Raw genomic sequence first — 27864 nt, 5'->3', positions numbered from 1 at the left:
AGATTACTCAATTGTAAAAATGAGAGTAAATGTTAGCAAATAACAAATAAAACTGAAATCGAACCGACAGCTAAGATTACTACACATTTAAACTAACTGGTGTCATAGCATTCACTATCTCAATTTTATTGTCCTGTATTTACTACAGAGTGGCTGAAGAACCCTTGTGAACGTAGATAAAGCATGTTCAGTGTTTTCCTGTAAAGAATACTTTGTAATGAGTTCCTGTTACGTTATCAAGGTCAATAGCAGATTTGCAACTCAACACCGCAAGATAATGAACCCTTCGTTAATCAGGCAATACTGTAAATAGATTCCATAAAATCTATTTACATTTAGGTGGAGTGAACTAAGAAAAGTTAAGAGATTTTTACCCAGCGCACGTAATAGTACTGGCTGATGTCTCGGGTTGCCTTTTATCATGGAGATCTCATATCCTGTTGTTGGTTATTTATCGTTCACCTGTCCCTATTCAAGTAACCAGCAATGACTAACATAACTATAACTAGGGCGTCGTTAAATAAAACAAGGTGCGCTCCCAGATAGTGTTATTAAGACAGAGTGAAGGCTTATAGGATTTATACCTTGTCAAAATAAAATGGCAGAATTGTCACCATCAAATGAGTGTTTTTTTTTGTTTGTTTGTTTTTTGCTTTTAGATAATCCTGAAATGATTTACAAATTCGCCTTCTTTTTCCTGCTCTCAAATCCATCGGAATCAACTTTGTCTTTTATTCTTCTATGGCTGAAAATATCTAAAGCAGTAGGAATTGAATAAACGAATACTTTTATCCTACTGAAAAAGAAATCTACAGTGTTCATTGATATTAGTCGTGAAAGTGAATTTGGATTGCTTACGTTCTCACAAAAGATTCAATAGCATGTTTAGCATCAATCTCATTTCTCAGGGAAAAATCACAGCGAAAATGAAACAGTTTCATCTAAGATTAATTCCTATGTGGTTGGCGTATGATGTTGCTTTGTCCTAGGTCTTCCGTTATTAAGCAAAGCTATGGTTAAAAACGTTTAAGCTGTGATCATCTTGTAAGATAAATCATAACCAGGACCAAGTTCTCATAGACACATATGTCTACCTCCATTAACCCGAGAGGTTGTCATACGAGGAATTTTCGGTTGCAATTCCCTGCAGGTTGTTAGTTTTGACAACGATGAAAGCTACATAAATTAATAAAAAAATGTTGAAAGAAGTTGAGTAATAAATCACCAAAAATCTGAGTAAATAAGTACTCTATGCAGCTGATGTATCTCTTTATCTATTCAGATATACATAAGTTAGGTATTGTTACTATGTTCTATAACTGATGAAAATTCAAGCAGAATCACACAGTTGCGAGACAAACTTCTTTATCATACAGCAATGCCTGCTACCATATATATCAACTGTTCTTCTGGTGAGGGTCTGGAAGCTAACCAACTACATTATTTTCAGTATATGTATTATATATACGTCTGTAGATCATCTTAAGCTGTATTTAAATATTGGGAAAATAGAAACGTAAGTCTGATGTAATTTCATGGACGGATTGTTTTATTTTCTTAATACTGGAAATGTTCATAGATCTACAATGAGCGAAGGCGAAAGTTTAATAATTATGTCGAAGCTCCTACAACTAAATGGAGATAATGAAATATATTAGCGATATCAGAAATAATAGAAATGATGATGATGATGATGATGATGATGACGATGATATCGATGATGGTGGTAGTGGTGGTGGTTTCAAATTCAGAAACAAGGCCATCGATGTAACTGGACCCCAGTACTCTACTTGTAGTTATTTTATTGACCCCGAAAAGACGAAAGGCAAAGTCGACCCCGGCAGCATTTGAACTCAAAGTGCAAAGACAGATGAATTGCTGCTAGGCATTTTGCCTCGCGTACTAACGATTCTATAATAATAATGATAATAATAAGGATAATAATGATAATAATAATGATAATAATAATAATAATAATAATAATAATAATAATAATAATAATAATAATAATAATAATAATAATAATAGTCAAGACGAAGAGCGCGATTCGATTGTATAAATGTTTTATTCGTTGAACAATATTTCGACAGTACGTCTGTCTGTCAAGTTCAAAACAAAAGGTGATTAAAAATTCAAAATTTCAGAAACCTAAACGTAAACTATGAACGAGAGTAACCAGCGTCCATACGTTGATGGAATGACATCATCAGTTTTTAAGTTTTATAACAGGCAGAAAGAAAGAAAAAAATAGAAAAAGAACAGCCACAAGAGAGGTCAGCCCTGTTCATTGTGCAACAACATGAGTGAAGTGAATTCCATCAGAAATCATAACAGAAATGTTATGATTTATACAGAAGGGGGAACCTGTAAAGATTCCCATTTAGTGTACGCTGCAGAATGCACGAAATACAACTTGATTTATGTTGGTTGTACAACGGAACAATTAAACAAAAGGTTTAATGGGCACAGATTCGACGTCAGGCACAAGAACAGTAGTTCAACAGAATTTGCTGAACATTTCGTTTCAAGCGGCTGCAATTTTGAAGAAGACTTGAAAGTGCACATTCTCAAAAAATATTCTGAATCTACCCCACTTTCACTTCTCAGAATGTATGGGGAGAAATATGTTTGCGGGTTATTAACATCACGCCCTGGAGGAATGAATAAGATGACAGGAGGATATCATCAAATTTATACAAAACTGTTTGCTTAAATATTCGGATCTTTTTCAAAACGGGGGCACCAGTTTTCATTAATGTTTTATGTAGTGTTTTTGGTACCGAAAGACTTTCAAACTTCGTATACTTATCTATTTTGTGTTATAGAACGGAAAAAGATTTTTGTATTCGAATTTATTTCATGTAAAAAATTGCCTTATTTCGATAATTTTAACCAATCACTGACAAGTATTCAGCTGTTTACACTTACTCCTTTGGCAGTTTAAGCGGTGTAAAGCGTATTTAATCTCCATTTATAATTTCGTTAACATTTGCCTGAACTGTATGTGTACAACATTGGCTTTTTTCATTTTCTTTCACGCGTGTTTATTTCGTTAACATCTGCCTGAACTGTATGAAAGGTTTATTAGCTACTGCCTAACCCTAACCCTACTGCCAATATGCTTCAGCCATTTTTTGACAAGGAAATAATAATTTTATCACCGCCAGAATCGTTTGAGAATCGTTTGTTTACGTAGTCAGCATTTAATGTATTCGTCTGAATGGACGTCAGTCATTGGTTGAAATTACAGAAATACGACAACTTTAACATGAAATAACTTGCGATGTACGCTTTTTTGTTAAGAAGACTAAGAGAAAAAGATGTTTTATATGACACATTCTACCAGTGTCCCAAGTTTCAAAGTGTTTCGTTAAGAAAATACTGGTGCCCCCGTTTTGAACAAGATCCAAATATTCTTCTTTCTCTCTTTTTCTTTCCTTTTTTTCTGTCGTCTTCCTTTTTCTATTTTTTCTTTTTTTCTGCCTGTTATAAAACTTAAAAACTGATGATGTCATTCCATCAACATATGGACGCTGGTTACTCTCGTTCATAGTTAACGTTTAGGTTTCTGAAATTTTGAATTTTTAATCACCTTTTGTTTTGAACTTGACAGACAGACGTACTGTCGAAATATTGTTCAACGAATAAAACATTTATACAATCGAATCGCGCTCTTCGTCTTGACTATTTACTTTCGTGAAAAGTTACGTCAATCTTTTTAAAAATATAATAATAATAATAATAATAATAATAATAATAATACTTTGAAGCGGGCAAAAAGAGTAAATTGTAGTGGCATAGAATTGCCAAACGGAGAGAGAATGGAAGACCTGGATGATGATGGGTACAAGTACCTTGGGATCCTAGAGCTGGACAATATCTTGTACAAAGAAATGAAAGACAAGTTCATCACTGCATATTTCAAGCGTTTCAAGCTTCTCTTGAAATCAAATTTCAACTCAAGGAACCTTATGACAGCCATCAACATAGGGGCTGTTGCCCGCTATAGGTGCACCCGTTCTGAAATGGACACAAGCGGAGATTGACCAACTCGATCGTACTACCCAAAAGACAATGAAAATGCACAGTCCCCTCCACCCTAAGGCAAATGTACACAGGCTCTACATGAAGTGAGGTAAAGGTAGACGTGGGCTGATTAGTGCATGGGAGTACATCAACATTGAAAGAAGATACATGACAGAATACTTGGTAAACAGCAAACAAGACCTGCTACAGTATGCTGCTAGTGCAGGAGTTAACAAATATGAACTTGAGAGTGCTCATGAATTCCGATCAAGAACAGCCAACGAGAGAGAAGAAACCCTACTCCGTATGGAATTACATGGTCAGTTCCAATGTGAAACCAACAAATTAAGAGATCAGGAAGCATCATGGAGGTGACTCAACAAGGGTGGCCTAAAAAAGAATACTGTAAGTTTAATTATCGCTGCCCAGGACCAGGCATTGAACACCAACTCAGTGAAAAAGAACATATACCACACAAATGCAACGGACCTCTGCAGAATTTTTGGGAAGAGGGCCGAAAGCATGACTCATATTATTAGTGCTCGTGAAAGTTTTGCGCAGAAAGAGTACAAGCGTAGACACGACAAGGTAGCCCAAAACCTCCACTGGCTGCTACGCTGTAAGTATGGTTATGAGGTTACGGGTGCTTGGTACCAACATACACCGGAAAAGGTAATGAACAACAAGGGAAATGCAAAAATCCTCTGGGGCTTTGACTTCCAGACAGACAGGTGTTAGAGCAACGAAGACCAGATATAGTAATCTTTAGGGGGTACAAAAGAGTGCCTAATGATTAACGCAAAAGTCAATATCACTAAGTTAAATATAATATATGTATGTGTAGCAAATCTTTAGGTGCAAAAGTTACTCTGAATTCTCTGAGATCTACTAATAGAAAAATATCAAAATGTAAACAAACAGTATAGAAAGCAAACATACAGAAAACGATTAAAAATTTACATAAATTTCTTTAGCTTTAAAAAAATTAATGACGAAACGACACAACTGTAGAAAGAAGAGACAAATGCTTCGAAAAATATATTGAATCCAAAATCAAAGGTAGCTTAGAACAAGAATTTTCGATTAATCACAAAGAATCTGTCACGGATTTCTCATTTGTCTTCTTTTTTTTTTTTGTTGGACAAAAGAGCTACGTAAAAATAAAATAGATATATTCTTTTCTACTCTAGGCACAAGCCCCGAAATTTTTGGGGAGGGGTCCAGTCAATTAGATCGACTCCAGTACGCAACTGGTACTTAATTTATCTACCCCGAAAGAATGAAAGGCAAAGTCGACCTCAGCAGAATTTGAATGAAATAGAAATATTGCAGCTCCAACAGCATGAAGACATTGTAGAATTGTGAGAAGGAACATGATCAGTGAATGAATCGTAACAAATGAAGCCGTTTAAATCAGCAAACCGCACATCTAAACAACGAACGATATATCTGGCTATGGGCCATCATAGCGACATAAAAACTGGTAAGTGCCAGGAATATATAAGACCCTAAATTTACGGTTAAAACATATAACTTAGAATCTCAAGTTCCTAAGAGACATGTTGATACAAACGGAAGCGAGGACATCACCTGACTGGATACACTGAAAAGCAAACCAACAAATCCCTCAATACTAAAGAAAACCACAACACTCCTCAATATTAAAGAGACGACTAACTCTGAAAACTACAAGCCCATGTCAAGCTATCAGAATATAGTTTTCAAGGACAACCAGGAAAGGACTACTTGCTAATCGAAGTTACAATTCTAAATGATTTTAATGCATCACTAAAGGGCTTGGAAAATGTTTTCAAATATAAAATCTAGTTATAGAGATAACCAAAATGTAGTGAGTGAAAACAGAAACTACTCTTATGGTAACAGATAGCTTGGAAATGATTTTAAAATATATTCAAACAAATAAATAACTAAAGACATGCATAGTATATACACTACCAGACACTTCAGATATTACAAAAATGATACGCTATGTTATCTTATGGCACTCCGTCGGTTACGACGACGTATGTTCCAGTTGATCCGATCAACGGAACAGCCTGCTTGTGAAATTAATGTGCAAGTGGTTAAGCACTCCACAGACACGTGTACCCTTAATGTAGTTCTCAGAGAGATTTAGTGCTACACACAGTGTGACAAGGCTGGCCCTTTGAGATATAGGTACTACTCATTTTTGCCAGTTCAGTGGGCTGAAGTAACGTGAAATAAAGTGTCTTGCTTAAGGACACAACGCGCTGCCGAGAATTGAACTCACGACCTTACAAACCTGAGTCGAATACCGTAACCACTAAGCCACACGCCTTCACCTATGCATTATGTAGAGTTATTTCAACGCAGTAGAAAATTCAGAACGAAAACAAAGTACTATACATACCTAAGGTGCACAATGTTGCGCTTGGCTTGGCGGTGAAAGCATGCAATAAGACGGCTGAAAAATAATAACAATAATAAAGGTTTCAAATTTTGGCACAAGGCTAGCAATTTTGGGGAAGGGTGTAAGTCGATTACATCGATCCCAGTGATTAACTGGTGCTTATTTAATGGACCCCAAAAGGACGAAAGGCAAAGTCGACCTCGGCGGAATTTGAACTCAGAACGTAATAACGGACGAAATACCAGCAAATATTACGAATTGTGCCAAATTTCCCTGATTACGTCACTTTACACCTACAGTCCACATTGATGACTTAGCTACCAAGTATATACTGCACCCATTCAAGTTATCATGATCTTCGCACCACATAAGAGTGTCACAGAAATAATTTTCATTATTATTCTCGTAGTTATAGGCGGCGAGCTGGCAGAATTGTTAGCACGCCGGGAAATGCTTAACTGTATTTCGCCCATCTTTACGTTCAAAGTTCAAATTTCACCAAGTTTCGACTTTGCATTTCATCCTTTCGGAGTCGATGGAAAAAGTACCAGTCAAGCACTGGGGTCGATGTAATCGGCTATCCCCTTCTCCCAAAATTTCAGGCCTTGCGCCTATAATAGAAAGGATTGTTACTCTCGCAGTAAAGGTGGCGAGTTGGCCAATTCGTTAACACGCCGGGCAAAATGCTTAGAGTCATTTCATCTGTCATTACGTTCTGAGTTCAAATCGCTGGAGTCGACTTTGCCTTATCCCTTCAGGATCGATAAAATAAGCACCAGTAGAACATTGCGGTCAATATAATCGACTTACGTCCTCCTCTGAATTTGCTGGCCTTGTGCCAAAATTTGAAACCATTATTACTTTCATTGCAATAATGACAGCTACAGTCCACATTTATGAATTAACTACGAAGTATATTGTACAAATGATTATGACCTTCGTACCACATCAGAATGCCACAGACATAACTTTCAACATTATTCTCATTGCAAAGGCTTGCAGATAAATAGAACTATTAAAGAGTCGGATTAAATGCTTTTGCTACAAACCGTTACTATACCCATCTTTGACAGGTGTTCTGTGATGTAATTGAAAACATGGTTGCCTGGTAAGTGCTTTAGGAGTAAATATTTTGCGGTTTGTGCTCTCTTTGCGTTTGGAATTCAAATATTGTCGATGTCAATTTTGCTTTTCATATTTCCGAAGTCAGTAAAATAAAGTTGCAGTCGAGTACGGGAATCAGCGCTATAGATTGTTTCTTCCCCCCAAAAGTCTGGGTTTGCGCCTATGTTAGAAAATATTGATATTCTCCTATTCCTCAACATTATGAGCTTATTATTTGCTTTCCAAAATTAGCTGAATGGATATCGGTTTCATTAGAGAAATGTAGGTGCAACAGAAAATTGATGACGAATAAATAATAAGAATTAATGAAAGAGTTACTGAATGAATGAATGAGTTAATGAATGAATAAATGAGTTAGTGAATGAATGAATTAATGCTTGCATGAATGTTAGACAAAGAATGGGACGAATGAGACAAAGAAAAAAATTTACTTACGATTAATTGAAATTTTATTCGTCAAATTCAGTAAATACTGGAGCAACGTATGGTGAATGACGGGTTCCAAAGGAATAAGCAGCGGCCTTTTTCTTCGGTTGCATCCATTGCTGTTGATATATATTGGAACATTACATTTATAATTCGTGGACAATCAATACATACGTGTGTGTACGTGTATGTGTATGTGTCAAAGCAATTGATGCAATGCCGCTTACAAACAAAATCTTTTCAAAATATTTTCATAGTATATGAATGTAGAAAGAAGACAAAACGGGAACTTCTAATTAAATGTAGATTACGAATGGGACATTGACATTCCATATCGCTTGATTGACAATCTACAACTGACAGCAACCACAGAAAATTTAACACTTATTTCTGGCATCTGAATAATGATTTAAGGAAAATGCTTTCTGACCGATGCCTGAAGTAAATTTGAAGAAACACTACACACAGATAGGAAGTTTGGAATTTTTTTCCCTTCAACCATTTTGCTTTTAACTGCACACATGAAACTGAAGCATAACCTTACCAGAGGAAAGAAAGCAGCGCCCATGACATTTTGTAGGGCCTCTTAGGTTGGTGAATGAAAAATTTACAGGCTGCTTCAGTAAGAAACAGCGCGTCGCTATCGATTAGTCCTTCACACTGGAGTGAAGACCTGAATGTTTGCTCCAGAATGGGCGGTATTATATGCACACATAATCCAGGGGTTAAACTTGACAACAGTTTGAATCTACTGTTTAAAACATGCTTAGTCAATCTGACAAGCTTCCACAGTTTCAGTCTACCCAACTCTATATAAGTTACAGAAAGATGTCATATGTTTTAACTTTATCTAGATTTGAATTTTCCCTTGTTGCTCCAATATAATTTTTTATCGATACTCTATCCTCTTCTTTTTCATAAATTATTTCTTTTCTTTTTTTTAACAATTACTACTTAATGAGTATAGATTGTATATAGAAGAAATACAAAATCACGTAACTTTTAAAACCTAGAAGTAAGAATTATAATTGTAAGTGTCGTGTCTAGAAAGCCCGTGATACCATGACTGAAACCAGTAAAATAATAAAAGAATATATATCACTTGGAAAATAACAAATAGTATTACCACTTTAAATATGGTTCTAGGAATTTCTCACTTTAAATATGGTTCTAGAAATTTCTCACTATATAATGAAAACATTCGTTCGGTAATTACCCATTATTGCTTAAAATCTTAGAAAAACTTGAAATAATATTCATCGATACTTTAAAAAAGTGGAGAAATGTTAACATTAGAAAATTATGGAACCAAATTCATACATTAAATATCCATTCAGTCTGTAGAATTTCAAATTTGCCGACAAAATATGAATACCTCACTGCCGACAAAATATGAATACCTCACTAAGGCATACAAAAATATCAACGTCCAAATATATAGTGTAATCACTAGCGATGCACTGACATTGAGCACCAGGTTATGGATAGAAAACACTGTGGGTGACGAGCCGAGCATACATTACACATAAAAACCATAAATGCAATTACTTAATCTAAATATAGACTAATCCACATAGTGAAACGTGAAACGGGTACAATAACCAAAGATAGAGGAAGTCATCTCCAAAATTAGTCAAGCAACAAGGTTAATGCATAGGAACAACATCGTTGATTCATCGAAATAAAAAACAAAAAGTATCAGTAAAATCATTTAAGTTGTTCACTCTAATTATGCGAACAGGAAATGCAATGAACTTTAGTGTATATTGTGATATAATTCGATTGAATTATTGCTTCTCTTAAAGCTCCACCGTCTGCACTTCATGAACTAGTCCCACAAGAATATCCGGTAATACAATGGTTTAGTGTCTATGACATCCAAAAATATAGCAGGTGAACCCATCGAATTCAGCAGTCCTGGAACTCGCCCTTTTAAAATGAATAGTCAGATATCTCACCAAACTCCAGGGGAAAAAAGGCTTTCCTAAATCTTTGTCTTTTTGCCAACAAAAGAAAGTGATGAATTGTTTCGAGCATGCAAAGTATTCTCTAAGCCCGCCTTTAAACTATTGAACTGAAATAGATCACTCCTCAATAGCCCATCACAACCTCTACAGTACATATAAGGACTTCAAATAGTTTTCAAAGCAACAGGTTCTGTAGGAGACAAAATGAATCAGCAACTGCAATAGTTTACTCAGTCATATTTGCCTAGCTTTCATATAACTGAGATTATCTTTTCGAAACTTGATATCTTTATTTCTTACTTGTTTCAGTTTTTGGATTACGACCATACTGGGGTACCACAATGAATGGTTTAATCGAACAAATCTACCCCAGCAATTGTTTTTTAAGTGTGGTACATATTCTATCGATCATTTTAGCGGAATGGCAAGTTTAAGGGGATATAAACAAACCAAGACCGATTGGCAAGTATTTGTGGGGTACGAACGAAAACACGCGAGAAACACACACACACACACACACACACACACACACACACACACACACACACACACACACACAGATATATTCATGCGATGAAAGCATCTCAGACAGTATTTTTAACACGTTCGGTGCCTTATTGCAAATCTTCAAGCAATGTCCACGTGGCACAACAAGCTAAAAATAAGACGACAGAATAAGAGGAAAACGAGAAAAGGCGAGGAAGATGTATATATAAAAGGTGGAAGGTTGAAAAACCGGAAAACGAAAAAGATGTGTGTGTGTGTGTGTGTGTGTGTGTGTGTGTGTGTGTGTGTGTGTGTGTGTGTGTGTGTGTGTGTGTGTGTGTGTGTGTGTGTGTGTGTGTGTGTGTGTGTGTGTGTGTGTGTGTGCGCGCGCGTGTGTGAGAGAGAAAGAGAGAGAGAGAGATGTAAGAATAACTTTGCGTATGTATTTGTTTCCCTGCCACTTGATAATAGTGTTGTTTAAGTCCCTGTAATTTAACGGTTCAGCAACAAGCATCACACATTTAAAAATTAAATGCGATGGGGGAGGGGTGCATTTGTTCGACTAAAGCTTTGAAGGCATTATCTCAGCATGACCGCAGTCCAGTGGCTGTAATATATAAAAGAAGTAAATGTATGCGATAAATATTTCCAGGACACTGGAGTCACTATTCTCTGTTCTTTATTGCCATTCTCTACTCATTTCAATCGTTAGGCGAACGATGTGAAACCGACTGTTTTTGATAGAATACTCTGTCAAAGGAAATGTTTATCAATTCACAATGTGCTGAGTTAATCATTCATTATCTCGTAGCTTTGAGGTTTTATGAAGTGGTAGTTTTTAAGAATGATATTGTAGGATAGGTGTGAGAGGTCGGATATGGCCAGTTTGAACGTGAAACGGGTTGAATATTTCGGTCGGTTATGCCGGTTTGAATTCTAAAGAGTTAAAATATTGAGTAAGAGAGGAGAATAGCTTACCAATTCTTCATAATGTGCAGCAGGTCCTGGTATTGTCGTGTTACTTGTTAAAGGCTCGATTCTCTTGAGAATAGAATAAGCTGGAGGTTTGTTTAGGTACAGTGATGTATCAACCGTTTTATATGAATTAGGACCAGGTGTCTACAATAAGAGAAAAATTTATGCGTGTGTATATATATATATATATTGGGAGAATTTACAAAAAAACACAAAAGACGAAGACAGGTGGTGTAGACAACAAACAGATGTATTAGTTTAACGCTCGGGAAGTAAAAAAGTCTTTAACGTTCGAGCCTACGCTCTTCCACAGAAAGAAACTAGGAGAGAATATAAAGAACGTGTAGTGGCTAGCGATCTATCACGGCGAATATACATACATACATATGCGTGTATGTGTGTGTGTGTGTGTGTGTGTGTGTGTGTGTGTGTGTGTGTGTGTGTGTGTGTATGTGTGTTTGAAGGCATGTGGTCCAGTGTTTAGGCGCGCCGCTTTGTATTCTGGAGCAAAATCTTCATTTCGCGTTGCTCCAGTCCACTCAGATGTAAATGATTAACCTTGCGATGGACAAGCCTTCCCATCAGCGGTAATGTTGGCCAGCTCGCCTAGCCAGCGGTGTGACATCATTCTAAAGCGAAAACGTTGAAAACCAGCACTGTGACTTGCGATGGATAACAAGACCCTATATATATGTGTATGCATGTGTGTATATATATATATATATATATATATATATACATACACATATATATATATATATATATATATATATATATATATATATATATATATATATATATATATATATATATATATATATATATATATATATATAAGTCAGTAAATAGTGGGGTTGTGTTAACCGCACGTGGAGAAATAATAGGAAAATGAAAAAAAGCCAGAATGCTGAACTGGAAGCATAATTTAATAAAGATTTTTTCTAACCGGTTTTCATTGCGATGGAGCAAATTATCAAGAAGAAGGAGAATGAAAATATATATATATATATATATATATATATATATATATACTTTATTTAAAAGCAGCAGAACAAAACTGTCCGATGAACGGGAACGTGAAGCTCCGAGTAACAGTCTTTTGTTATATTTCTGCTGCTTTTAAATAAAGCATATTACTCTACCTCTGGTATTTGAGTACTCTTTTTTCCATCTTGTTGCACATTTCATGTGCTTACTCCGGTATATATATATATATATATATATATATATATATATATATATATATATATATACATATATGTATGTATGCATGCATGTATGTGTGTATATATATACATATGTGTGTGTGTGTGTGTGTGTGTGTGTGTGTGTGTGTGTGTATATATATATATATATATATATATATATATATATATATATATATATATATATATATATATATATATATATCCGAGTAAGCACATGAATATGAATCAAGATAAAGTAATATGCTTTAACAATAAAGTATATATATATAATATAATGTTCTATGATGGTAAGATCAACAAAAAAAAATACTCCATCTGATGAGAGAAAGATATTATTTAACAGACGCAATACATGATTTTAGGCGCTACTAATAGTTTCATACGTTGAGAAATACCTGAAACATACCATAATAAACTAATTAATATATATTTAGGATCCCCTTTGGTCATGAATGGCCAAGGGATTACACCTAGAAAGTTACCCTCCGAGGCACAAGTCCGGGCAAGGTTGTTTACGGGAGACCAGCAGTCATCCATACATACAAGCCTCCCCTCTCCACACCACCGATGTTATCCAAGAGAAAGGCAAAGACCGATACAACTTGGCACCAGTGACGTCACAACTCATTCCTACAGATGAGTGAACAGGAGCAACGTAAAATAAAGTGTCTTGCTCGAGGACACAACACAGAGCCCAGTCCGGGAATCAAGCCGACTACCTTATGATTGTAAGCCCGACGCTCTAACGATTAAGCCATGCGCCGACACACACACACACAAACACACACACACACACACACACACACACACACACACACACACACATACATACATACATACATACATACATACATACATACATACATACATACATACATGCATACGTACGTACGTACATACTTTAATGCATGCCTGTATGACATTAAACAGTGAAAATATTCTAGTCACATGCACAACCGTTTCTGGAAAGATAGGAAAACTGCATTCAGGAAAGATTACTCTAAAATTATTGGAAGAGTACCTTCCCTTGATTTAATCTGTTCCGTAGTGAACATGGGAAATATTAAATATTATTTGTGAGCTATTTTCGTTTACATTTAACTAAATAAACAAACACATGAATACATATTCATTTTCGGCATATTTTAACATTATAGTTATTTTATGAGGCATATAGAGTTTACTGAGTCTGTTGTTTAGGTCATGTGTTTAGGTCATGTTCTTGTGTACGGAAGACAAAAGTCAATACAAAAGGGAGCTTTAAGTTTTCGACCTGATTAATTAGAGAAAAATTATTTATTTATCTGGCTGCGCCTGTATGTGTTTCTATGTGAGTGTGTCTGTGCGTATGCGCGTGCACATATGGAGGCATTGTGTATGTGTACCTATATGCATTACGAGGGAATGCTGAAAGATTCCTACTTTGGATAAAAGAAAATACAGGAGAAACAGTTATGATTTTATGCAACATATTCCACTCTCTGATTCACACACTCATTGCAGTGGTCCTTCAGTTTTTATAAACCCTGTAAAGATATTGCCCACCAGTGGGCAATATCGCCCATTTTGGGAAGCTATGGTTTATAGTGATCAAATGTGCGTACCGCACATTAGCTCACTCTCTCAATCAAATGGGCGTTTCTGAACAGGTGCATTGGGTACCACGCGTCAGGTGTCGAAGTGATAGCAGAGCAATGTGAGATGAATTGTTTTGCTCAAGAATACGACGCAACACCTGGTCTAGGAAGTGAAACCACAATCTCACAATCTTGAGTCCAACTCCCTAACCAATAGGGCATATTGTCAGTGCACATGGCAAGGGTGTCGCACTCACGATCGCCAGGTCATAGTTTCAATTCCTAGATAGGGTGACGCGTTGTGTTCTTGAGCAAAAGACTTCATCTCATGTTGCACTGCGATCACTTGGACACCTGACGTGTGGTACACCGTGCACCTGTTCAAGCAACGTTGATTTGATAGAGGGGATGAGCTGATGTACAGCACATACATTTGATTACTATAAACAAATCATTTATGCAGGTCTTTCGGCAAAAGCTGATCACTCCTTCGTCGTCTTCGAAGGGACAGTCCAAAATATATGGGTATATGTATCTATATTAAAAAATCACACATACGTACGTAATTGTTTACTCATCCTCTTGTACGAATATATAAACAAGCACACACTTTTATACATTACATATGCACTTAATGAAATACAATTGTAATTTCAAAAAATGTCCGTTCCAATTCAAATACCGAATTCGAATACATGAACTCGTTTACTTTTTTGTTTTGTATTTTGTTTTGTGTGTGATCATATATGTATGCATCTTTACATATTTGTAATTGTTGCCGTTTAAGTACATTCTCTCTCACACACACACACACACACACACACACACACACACAACCACGCGCGCGCGCATCCAGGTCAGGCATGCAAAGAAAGATATGAGACTTACTTGAGTATAGCCGAGGTTTTTGTCTCGAGCCGATGAATTGATACTGTACACTGGTGGTTGCAATTTGTTGCTTTCATATGTTTTGCATAGCACTGGTGGTAGCGTATAAGCGTTAGCAGCTGCCAAATGAAATCATTTAAAATTAATTTTGATATGTGCATTAAAGATTAGTCAAATGACTGTACCAAAATCACTATTGCACTAATTGGCTTAAAGTCATTCATTAATATACATTAGTCTCCAACCCTAATAGACTCGATGTTACCTGGCATTCATTCTGTTATCACACTAAAATAGCCTCTGCTCCTCAGAGTTCACTAACTGGATACTACCTCCACTTAATCCTAGCCGATACATTTGTCACATTTGTCTTTTCTTTACTTTACTTTTTTTTTTCTCGCGTTAGCCTCACTGCATCTCCCTCGCTAAGCTCTGCACTCTTTTACTCTTTTACTTGTTTCAGTCATTTGACTGCGGCCATGCTGGAGCACCGCCTTTAGTCGAGCAAATCGACCCCAGGACTTATTCTTTGTAAGCCTAGTACTTATTCTATCGGTCTCTTTTTGCCGAACCGCTAAGTTACGGGGACGTAAACACACCAGTATCGGTTGTCAAGCGATGGTGGGGAGACAAACACAGACACACAAACATACATACATACATACATACATATATATATATATACATATATATATATATATATATATATATATATATATATATATATATATATATATATACGACAGGCTTCTTTCAGTTTCCGCCTACCAAATCTACTCACAAGGTTTTGGTCGGCCCGAGGCTATAGTGGAAGACACTCGCCCAAGGTGCCACGCAGTGTGACTGAACCCGTAAGCAACCTACTTACCACACAGCCACTCCTACGCCTCCACACAGCCACTCCTGCTCCTCCACACAGCCACTCCTACGCACTAATCATTTTTCATAATCTTTCTCCCTCAGAACACCAGCCCTCGACTTCCCTTCTTGCTCATCTTTCTACCGCAGCTTACGACTTGTAGATGTTCATGATTAATATCTGCTGCATCAAAATCACCAGCCTCGATGAATGAGCGAAGGTCAGAGCACAGCAGTTTTCTTTTGACTAAAGCCTTTAAAGAAAAAATAAATCCTGTATGGAAGTTGCTTCTAATTTAAGCACAAACTGCGCAATTTTTATATGAGTGGGCTTAGTTGATACCATCGACACCAGTACCAGACTGTTTACGATCTTTTTGAACCCGGAATTGATGAGAGGCAAAATTGGCTTCTGTGTCATTTAACTCTGAGTATAAGGAACCAAAACTAATTATAGGCGCAGGAGTGGCTGTGTGGTAAGTAGCTTGCTTACCAACCACATGCTTCCGGGTTCAGTCTCACTGCATGGCACCTTGGGCAAGTGTCTTCTACTATAGCCTCGGGCCGACCAAAGCCTTGTGAGTGGATTTGGTAGACGGAAACTGAAAGAAGCCCGTCGTATATATGTATATGTATATATATATATATATATATATATATATATATATATATATATATATATATATATATATATATATATATATATTCTTTGTAAGCCTAGTACTTATTCTATCGGTCTCTTTTTGCCGAACTGCTAAGTTACGGGGACGTAAACACACCAGCATCGGTTGTCAAGCGATGGTGGGGAGACAAACACAGACACGCAAAAATACATACATATGCTGGTGTGTTTACGTCCCCGTAACTTAGCGGTTCGGCAAAAAGAGACCGATAGAATAAATACTAGGCTTACAAAGAATAAGTCCTGGGGTCGATTTGCTCGACTAAAAGCGGTGCTCCAGCATGGCCGCAGTCAAAAGACTGAAACAAGTACAAGAGTAAAAGAGTAAAAGAATAACCAAGCAGTTTTCCGATGCTCTAACTATTTCACCAATTCAACGCCCTGTTTATAAAATAGACTAACTGAGTAATGGAATAAACTTAGACAATAATTGAAGAGGAGCAGAAGAAATGAACAAATGGTGAGAGAAAAAAAAATTACACAGAACGATGATAAAAGAAGTGATATTATATAGCCGCCGTTAAGAAATGATACATTTTACAGTTACTGTTGTATTTAGCATAACCCTAGCCCTTACCCAGATCTACATTGATCCAGAAAACCAATGATCAAATGCATTCTAGCTAAGGCTATTCATCTTTTCCACATATATGTGTATATATATATATATATATACTTTTTTAGGACGAAAAGGTGCGGTTCCAAAGAGGTATTTGGCTACTATTTTAAACAGCTAAATCACCACGTAGGCGCTTCTTCATCGACTCGCATCTGACTATTTTAGATCTACTAAGAAATTACCTGGTGTTTGTTCTGTTATATTTTCATCCAAGTTTCTTCCAAATGTGTATTTCGGTGGCGCAGGATAACTACAGGCTATACCTGAATTGACGTAATAGGTAGAAGGCCCTGGTCCATCGAAAGGTTTCACATCTTTTGCTCGACCAAATATATAGGCGTGAGCCAAGCTTACTTTGCCATCACGATATACAGGTTGTTTCTGAAAGTTGTACTTTGGTCCTGGTGAAAGGGTATTGTGAGTAAATTCTGTCCTTTTTCCTATCTGATAAGCTGGTGCCTTTATATAAGTGCTGCGCGTGTCATGTTTATTATATCCAATTAATGGTGGTAAAGAGTAAATGGGCCCTGGACTTGAGAACATGGCTGATACAGGGCCTCGTGGAATTGTCGGCTGGAACGTCATATTGTAGTAGACCTGAAATAGAAACCTAAGAAAGAAATATATGTATATATACTAGCAGCTAAGCTCGGTTTCACTCGGTCGGTTTGGATGATGTGGCTGTAAAACCTGCTCTGTGTAGGAATTCGACTTGTTTGGGCACGCTTACGTTAAAAGACAATTTTAGAATGACTTTTTTCTGTCGAAACGCTAAAAATAACTGACCAACAAAAAAAAAACAACCAAGATTCAACCAAATCAAAAACTAAACCTAAATACTAAGCGGACAAAGATAAATCATCCCACTTCCATTGCGCACACGCACACACACACACACAAGCGCGCGCACACACACACATTCACTTACCCACCCCCACCCCCTTTACATACACACACACATATATTTACACAGAGCTGAAACGTTATTTGATTCATTTTTTCATCGTACAATTTTCATCATCCCACTACCAAGTATGACATCACCCCTTCCTTCCTTATTCATCTATCACCCCTTCCTTTCTCATTCATAAACACAAGAGTATTATTATTATTATCATAGTAGATTATCTCGGTAACCATGAGAGCTATGAAAAAAGTACAAAGCTCAGCATCACCACCGGATCATTCTACACATCTGTGTAATTTTTCGCGCAATTCCGCCCAGCCGTTCGACCGTGAATCCTAAGACAAGAAAGAATCACACATGTCAAATTTATATGTATAGATATATATATATATAAATCTTTGTAAATCAAATATTGCATTACAATCATTTAAAAGTATATTTATTCTTTGCTATGTTGTCTCTCCTGGAATTTTAATAAAGGATACACTCAATAATGGTGGGATTATAATTTAATGTATCAAAGGACGAAACTAAATATCAGAAGGTATTAAGCTTCATATTACAATGTTTAGCTAATTTCTCTCTTTGACAATATAAACTGATTATTCAAAATATAAACTGACCATTTCATTAGCATTAGATGTTATACTGAAATATATCTTTGTTAGTTCAGTTTCAATTGCAGTCAACATAAAAACGACGTAACATACACTACCATTATGTTAATACAAGCAGTTTAATAGAACACTTAATCAAAAGTGCAGGAAATATTATTCCATTATTTATTGAGCATAAACTATTTAAATCTTGTAGAACAATGATATAAAAACCAATAACGAAACTAACGATAATACACGCTGTCGAAATTTCCGAAATCATGTACTTTCTATAGCTACGCAACAAGATATAAACTGGCGATATTCAACAGTTAAAAAAGGTCTAGTGTATGGCGGTAATCTAACTTTAAGCCTCTTCTAAAATTTAACAACATTTTGTTGAAGTCAAAAAGCTGAAGTCTGCCTTGTTGAAAATCAAAAAACGTATCTCATTTTCATTTAATATTTTTTTTATATTTCAGATACGAATAAGAATTGAACCTGATCCAGAAAAATTAAAGGCTAAAATATTTTAAATCTCATTTATTCAAGCAGTGAAGTTCGAAAATCAATTGCCAATAATTGAACTTATTGTATTTTTCAAGGAACCCTTCTAAACACTACGAGTTTTCTCGACCCGAAAATGTAGGCATAGTAAATCAGCGATCAAGACTAAAATATCCTTTAGAACCAAGGACCTGAGCTTTATGACTCTATTCAAAAATAAGTAGCTTTTCTTTTCAACCTGACACAACAGTAACTGGATATGAGACCCCATAATTTTCCCCTAAAGTAGGGCGAAATTAAAGTCGGCTAACTTCAACTGGGAATCAAAACATTCTTTCAGATACAGTTTGCTAGGAACTAAACTTTTGCTTGTCATGTTTCATCATTTGTGAAGAGATAATTAACTTAAAGCTTCAGAATTTAAATGTCAGCTGTTTGTTTCAAATAATGACTAGCAAATTATATCAACAATACCTATATCAATGTCGGCATTTATGTATGTACTTGATAAATGCTTTTAACTCTGTTTAAACTTTTTTGTTGTTGTATAGCTCTACGTAATCCCTAATCCAGCAGACTCATAATCAAAGGCATTCCACCTATAACCATTTCTTGTATTTTTAGAACAGTAGTGTGTGATATGGTTGGTTAGACTTTTATTTCAAGTAATTCGAATGACCCCATATAAGTTTCATCGCAGGTTCTTATATGAATTTGTTGATGCCCAACCCCGAGTCAGCCTTGATTGATTAGACCCATAATAATCAAAAGCTATCCAGTCATGATCAACCCATCTTAGTTTTTTTTTAATCTTAGCTTTTTAAAGCGGTTAGGAGTGTTACAAGAGAAAGTTAGTTAGTCTAACAGGATGAATCACTACGTATAGGTTGGCTCGTATTAGACACTTTTACAACGTTAGATAGCATTTCTTCGGGGTGAAATTTACATGCAATGACTACTGATTTTATGGATTATTAAAGTATTAAAATATAATGTTAATCAATATATATCAATAGGAATAACAACTTACCGTAAATCGAAATGGAAACTTCGTAGCGAATTCTTGACAAAGTAAGCAATGAAATAAGCTAAAAAAGGAATTTCATAGAAAATTGAAATTATTTTTTACTTAATAGTTTCCTTTTTCATTTCGTACGCTGTTGAGAAAACATGAAGCTATTGAGAATACTTGAGGCAGATGGAATCAAACACCACGACATGAAAGAAAAGACAAAATGAGAGAACCTACGGCGAGTGAGAAAAATATTGGCTTCAAAGCTGAATGTCAGAAACATAATTTCGGCAATAAACTCGCGCGCAGTCGCAGTAGTTCGGTATGGCGCTGGAATCCTGAAGTGAACAGAGGCGGGACTAAAGGAGATGAACGGGAAGTCAAGGAAGCTCCCGGCGATGCATGGAGCCCATCATCCACGTGCAGATGCTGATCGCCTATTCATGAAGAGGTTAAATGGAAGAAGGGGACTGATAGGTGTGAAAGACTGCGTGCGTATCGAACTCAAGAGGTTAATGAGATACCTAGCCCAAAGTAAATAAACCTTGCTAGTGACAGTAAGGAGCGAGGGAGTATTGAGAGCAGAGATAAAGGGAACACAAAGGAAGAAGTACAAAAAGGACATGTAGAAGAATTACGCAAGAGACTACACGACCAATTCCATGTAGCCACAATAGAAGTAGGTGGGATTGGCTGAGGAAAGGAACCCTAAAAAAAGAGACCGAGAGCTCATTGCCCATATCACGAACGTTGCCCTAGACTTGCCCCAAACCGTTACAAGTTGTGGCAAAACGACCAGGTAGTGAAAATGCTACATTGGAAACTGTGCGAAAAGTGGGGGCTAGAGGGAGGCAAGGCGTGGTATGAGCACAAACCACAGAATGGCAGAGTCGAAGACTAGCAAAATCCTCTAGGATTTCCCAATCCAAACAGATCAGGTACTAGAGCATAACAGACCGGACTTAGAAGCAGTGGACAGGGTGCACCACATATGCTATATAGTTGACATTGCATGCCCCTTTGACCCACGAATAGCCAAGAAGGAAGGCGAAAAGATAGACAGATAGATAAAACCCTCTTAAGTACGAAATGACCCGGCTATGGAAAATGAAGAAGGTGAAGATAGTGCCAATTATTGTTGGATCCTTGGGAACAGTATTAGAATGCATCAAGAGGAATATAAAGGAAATTGGACCAGAGTGCTCAGTAGAACTGTTACAGAAGGTTTGGCTCCTTGGCACGGCCAAAATAATAGATAATTGAAAAGAACGAATAGCATGGTACCGTAGGCTGCAGGTAATAAGCCTGCTACGCATGTAAGACTCCAGGAGCTCCAACAAAACCTGTGATAAAGAGAAAATAATAATGATGATGATGATGATGATGATGATGATGATGATGATGATGATGATGATGATGATTAATGTTCAACTTCCATTTTACTCCATCCTATAGGACATGTTAGGCTTCTGAAAGTATTTATCTTAAAGAAATAGAAAAGGTTTAGGTTCTTTTTAAGGAAGGCATTTAACTTTATGCACGAGGTGCTACCCAAAAGAAATCGGAATTTTGCAATATTATTCTATTCACTTAGTTTTACACGTTTACACTTTTATTGCCATCGAAGTATTCTTCATTTGAAGCAATGCATCGGTCCAGGCGCATTTTCCATTATTCGAAGCAGTGCTGGAACTCTTGCGATGTGATGCCTTTTAACGCCACCGCCGTTCTTTTCTTCACCTCTTCCACATCCGAAAATTCCGTAGCACCAGCTTTTGTCGCCAGTGATAACCTTCAGAAAAAGGTCTGGATCAATTTCCAGCTGTTCTTTCGGTTCACGACACGCCTTCAGTCGTGACTGCTTTTGATCTTCGTGAGCAAGCGAAGCATGAATTTTGATACAACTCTTTTCATTCGTAATTCCTCGCGGGAGCTCGTTGGTGGGAGCTCCAGGACACACCAGTCATATCAACATATTCATCAATTGTTCAGTGACCATCCTCCACATCAGTCCATGAATTTTCATGATGTTTTCATTCATTAGGGAGGTCGACGGTCGTCCTGAACGAGGTTGGTATTCAAGCGACAAGTGACCATTCCTAAAGCGTGGAAACCACTTGTAAGTTTGTGTTTTGCTCATGATAGCGTCCCTGTAAGCTGTTTGAAGCATAACAACTGTTTCGGCCGCCGTTTTCCCCCAGCAGAAAACAGAATTTAACGGAAGCACGCTGTTACTTCGTTTCAGCCATCGCAAAACAAAGACGCACCACGTGGCAGTACGATTTCATCCGTCGACGCCAGTTGGCAGACTGATGCCTGAGGGTTGCATCAAGTAGCTTCTAGTGGTGGTAGCCTGAATTGCAACGGATTTGTCCCACAGAGAACGTTTCCAGTTACTTTTGGGCACCCTGTCGTGTTTCAGTTTATTACGTTAATAATCAATTGGTAAAGTGTTGTGATCAAAGATTAAGTGACGAAATAGTTGAGTAATTTGCTAGTAATCCAATGTACAAACTGAATCAACATATTTGACAACGGTAGTGGTGATGCTATTTCTGTTTTATATCTTAAAGTTGTCGTACAAGCGAGCAGTATTCAATCAACAGTTATGGCTGGCAAAATAATCTACTCGTTGTGTAATCTCCGCAAGATCAGGCATTCAAACTAAAATATCGGAGAGTAGCTAATTCATTTTATCTTTGTAATCTAATTGTATATTACCAAACTGTTAGACGTGTTTTGAAATAAAGACATTAGTTACGGATAACTAAAAAAAATATGTGCAAACATTGATTATAGATATACATTGTGTATGTAGCTTGACATTTCGAATCAAACACGGTAACGCTCCTCTTTGATGCTACATTCAATTTTAGACATATCTGAAACAGAGTTAGGACGAATAAAGCAATTATCCTATTAATATCTACTTTGTTTATGATGTTCAATATTCTTAACAGATTAAGTATCAACAGATTTTACAATATGATATAGTATGCATTGCATACAACTTTTAATCAATAATATACCAAAATGCTGCAGACAAAACACCAAATAATAGTAAGTCTGGCTCTTACCAGACTTACAAAATTACAATACTGAAGAAATACATTAGATTAACGAACAAAGTTGTATGTGTAAACATATTTAATCTTGCGTTAAACTCAGTTATATTGGATTTAACATAGATCATTATGACAATTGAAATCGTTGCTTCCATTTCATTATATTACACAAAATGCATGAATGTTGCATCATCTCTTGTCTCTTCTTTTAATTTGAGGCTGAACCTTATGCTCGTCCTCAGATCGATTTTTTTTTTTTTTTATGTGTAAAATAACTCTGCGGGCGAGCGCTTTTAAGCTCAAAACATTGAAGTAAGGGGAACGAATCCTAACAAGCATCTTCAAACAGAGATTTTAGGCAAATAATACACATCGTAAAACAGTTGGGAAGCTCTTCAGCGGTTACACTTTTATTAAATTTTAGAGAGATTCAGAGACAGGATTTGAAATTTAAATCAGCTATTTCCGCTATAAATTTTTCCACCATAAGGATATCCAACAAGGATATTACATTCTTGTAGCACTTACAGACACAATAAGACAGAAATCATTTATTCTAAGGTGTAAAGTCACGCTCCTTTGATTCTTATAAATAATTCTCAACTTAATCTATTTCACTGCACAGATATCGATTAATACTTTCTAGAGATTTTTCCTAAAAATACATCAAAACCATATTTACTGCGATGAGTTAACTTGTCTAACTTATAGATAATTTTCAACTTTCATTAATCTACCTAGATGCACGTTTAATGACTCATTCAAACGCTGAACTTATAGGAAACATTAACGAAAATGTTTCTTGTTTCTTCAACTCAAACCCTTTTATTCTCAAGCTGACATTTTACTGTTCGGCGTCCATGTTCTCAACCGTATCAATTTCTTACATAATCACACAACCAATGATAGTTAGAGAAGGTGTTAGTCAATTGGGCCGACAGTAGTATATTATTATTAATACAGCAGTAATATTAGTTTCAAATTTTGGCACAAGGCCAGCAATTTCGGGGAATGGGGTAAGTCGATTACATTGACTCCAGTGTTCAACTGGTACTTATTTTATTGACCCGAAAGGATGAAAGGCAACATCGACCTCGGCGGAATTTGAACTCAGAACTTGAAGACGAAATACCGCTAAACATATATATATATATATATATATATATATATATATATATATATATATATATATATATATATATATATATATATATATATATATGGTCAAAAGTTGTGGAATCATCTCATTTCTTCCTCTCTCTAACTGTAATATTCAGAGTCAAAGGATATCGAATATGAATAAACTGGCATTGTGTGTGTGTGTGTGTGTGTGTGTGTGTGTGTGTGTGTGTGTGTGAACTATGCATTACAAATACTATTTTAATAAAATGAATCACTTGCCTTACCTCTCACAAAGAGAGTAGTTGACCATTTGGTGACCAGTCAAGAGAATATTTCTTTAAAAATTTGGTAACTATTCACGACAACTAGATGTACATTATATATCTTCCTCTGATGGACAATTAAAATTTCTATCTCCAAAACACAACAAACTATCTACGACAGATTTGAACTCACAATATATCATTAGGTAATCCAATGTCGTAATAGTCATTAGCATGAGGTCTAACGACTTTTTAAATTTAACCTAAAGCATTTTTGGTTGAGATGGTAGCGCTGTAAGGGTTAAATTCTTGACGAATCGAGTTAGCCATTTGGTTCAGTTTTCCGTGTCCTCGCTCTCCGTTGGTTACGATGACGATTGTTCCAGTTGATTCTGTCAACTGAACAGTCTGCACGTGAGACTAACGTGCGAGTGGCTGAGCACTCCAGGGAAACACTTACTCTTAACGCAGTTCTCAGGGAAATTCAGCGTAATACAAAATGTCACAAGGCTGACCTTTTGAATTACAAGTACAACTAATTTTTGCTTACTCAGTGGTCTGGGGTAACGAGAAATAAAGTATCTTGCTCAAGGACACAACGTACCAGCTCTAATCGAAATTACGACCTTACGCTCGTGATCTGAATACCCTAGCCACTAAGCCACGCGCCTTTACGAGTTTTCAGTAGAAACCACTTCATTTCATTATCCTCATCATTATTGTCATTCACAAAGGCATACAGATGCCACAAAAAATCCCATTTTACATCACTTATAAATTTAATGTGGTGTATCTAATGAAAACTAATCAATAAATGTTTGGCGATAATGTTTTAGCAGTCTCATGAAAATCCAATTAACCTGTCGGCTGCAGCGATTTGGAGTCATGATTGTGATACCAAGGTGTAATTCATTGTTTTGCATGAAACCATTAAGGTTGTTGTTAATCGGGTTTGATAAAGAAAAAATAGTGCATTTGTCAATGTACCAAATAAACAGACATCATATGACTACCCCCAGTAAAGTGAAAGCTGGTGTCAGATTGCTTTTCTTGTTTTTTTGGTTGTTTGTTTGTTTTTGTATTGATATTTTTGTATATATTATCGCAGCTGCAAACCAAAAATATGATTATCAAGTCGCCGTGGCTGTTGATTTGGTATTTGTTGGCTTAGTAGTAGAGCATAGAGGCGGCGAGCTGGCATAAGGCGGCGAGCTGGCAGAAACGTTAGCACGCCGGGCGAAATGCTTAGCAGTATTTCGTCTGCCGTTACGTTCTGAGTTCAAATTCTGCCGAGGTCGACTTTGCCTATCATCCTTTCGGGGTCGATAAATAAAGTACCAGTTATGCACTGGGGTCGATGTAATCGACTTAATCCTTTTGTCTGTCCTTGTTTGTCCCCTCTATGTTTAGCCCCTTGAGGGCAATAAAGAAATAAGTAGTAGAGCATAGAATTAATACGTTGCAATATTTAGGGCAGGACTAAGGCAGCGAGGTGGCAGAATCGTTAGCATGCCGGACAAAATGCTTAGCAGCATTTCGTCCGTCTTTATGTTCTGAGTTCAAATTCCTCCATGGTCGACTTTACGTTTCATCCTTTCGGGGTCGATAAAATAAGTACCAGTTGAGTATTGGAGTCGATGTAATCGACTTAACTCCTCCCCCAATATTTAGGGCAGGTAAGGAGCCGATAAAACAAGTACCAATTGATCACTGGAATCGATGCAATCGAGTTATCCCCTCCCCACGAAATTGTTGGACTGTGCCAAAATTTGAAACCAGTATGATATAGCGTACATATGTCATTTGGTTACATTTCTGAATGTCACAAGATTTCTTTGAAATATCGCAACTGAAATTCGATTAAATAAATAGAAGATATTTAAGTAAGGAACAGGTACAGTGTAATACACGCACAAGCGACAAGCATTTACATACCAATGATGAATATAAGAAATAGAGATAAATAAGTAAACAAAAAAAACTATTAGAACGGCACGGGTACAAACGATATAGTAAGCAAGTCCATGTTGTTGGCACTCCGTCGCTTACGACGTCGAGGGTTCCAGTTGATCCGATCAACGGAACAACCTACTCGTGAAATTAACGTGCAAGTGGCTGAGCACTCCACAGACACGTGTACCCTTAACGTAGATCTCGGGGATATTCAGCGTGACACAGTGTGACAAGGCTGACCCTTTGAATTACAGGCACAACAGAAACAGGAAGTGAGAGTGAGAGAAAGTTGTAGTGGAAGAGTGCAGCAGGGTTCGCCACCATCCCCTGCCGGAGCCTCGTGGAGCTTTTAGGTGTTTTCGCTCAATAAACACTTGTAACGCCCGGTCTGGGAATCGAAACCGCGATCCTATGACTGCGAGTCCGCTGCCCTAACCATGGGCCATTGCGCCTCCGAAGCAAGTCCATATATACACACACACAAAAACACATTCAGTAACTTCGCAAATGGCTGCAGCAACAACAACAACAACCACAATAACAACAACATGAACTAACAGACAAACACAGAAAGAGATGAACAATATCAAATGTAAGGGTCTTGAACAGCAGCAGTAGCAGCAACAGAAGAAAAAGCGTAGGTGAGGGGAGGGTCAAAATACACCTAAGAAGAACGATAATGATAACAGCAATATAAAGGGCACAAGCCATTGTATACACACACAAGCATACATGCGAAACACATAGACACGCGTACGCTCACGCACGCACGCACGCACACATACACAGATACAGACGTAAACGCATACGCATATAAGGATACACCTCATAGAAGAACAGACTGGACTAAGCGGAGCAAGAGCATACACGAGGACGGAATGTGTCACTGAAGAGGTCCCAGATGTGTGACGAAAGATTTCCGGACAATGGGCAGCAGTTAAAATAAGAACAGTAATATACAAGTGAAGAACGAATATACAGTGCGTGTGTTTATTTGGCAAAAAGAAAATGACCGTCCCGAAATAGAACAATATTTAAGAAATATTTATGTAGAATTTGAAACTAATTACCTTTATCGAACGTGTAGGCTAAATTTATCTTTCAGAGTTTGGATGGTTTTTAGTTGCGAAAATCTCTTTCGAAAAGTCAGTCTTATTCCATAGAAATCGAAGTCCAAACTGCGGAGTCTTTGTGACGTTTTATGTGTTAT

The 27864-nt window shown here is 36.9% G+C and overlaps 1 protein-coding gene across 7 annotated transcripts; it reads right to left on the bottom strand.

The window, feature by feature from the left end:
• Nucleotides 1–1256: 1256 nt before the first annotated feature.
• On the bottom strand, nt 1257–27864 carry LOC106879529 (ciliary microtubule associated protein 1A). Of its 7 annotated transcripts, none has more exons than XM_089342980.1 (9): nt 27725–27864; nt 20270–20327; nt 17412–17839; nt 15071–15189; nt 11401–11541; nt 7979–8088; nt 6419–6472; nt 3855–4020; nt 1257–1487 (listed from the first exon to the last, which is right to left on the bottom strand). In XM_089342980.1, exons 3-6 carry the CDS (start codon nt 17812–17814, stop codon nt 7993–7995), a joined length of 759 nt encoding a protein of 252 aa, XP_089199106.1. In that variant the 5' UTR covers nt 17815–17839; nt 20270–20327; nt 27725–27864; the 3' UTR covers nt 1257–1487; nt 3855–4020; nt 6419–6472; nt 7979–7992. The 7 variants fall into 7 exon arrangements, with proteins under 7 accessions (XP_089199106.1, XP_014784642.1, XP_014784640.1 ...); XM_014929154.2 differs by lacking the exon at nt 1257–1487 and adding an exon at nt 1529–1631; XM_014929156.2 differs by lacking the exon at nt 3855–4020.

This window comes from Octopus bimaculoides, chromosome 2, assembly GCF_046866305.1.
Source record: "Octopus bimaculoides isolate indiv1 chromosome 2, ASM4686630v1, whole genome shotgun sequence".
In the NCBI taxonomy this organism is placed as follows: Eukaryota; Metazoa; Mollusca; class Cephalopoda; order Octopoda; family Octopodidae; genus Octopus; species Octopus bimaculoides.
This window is presented reverse-complemented; position numbering and strand designations above follow the sequence as displayed.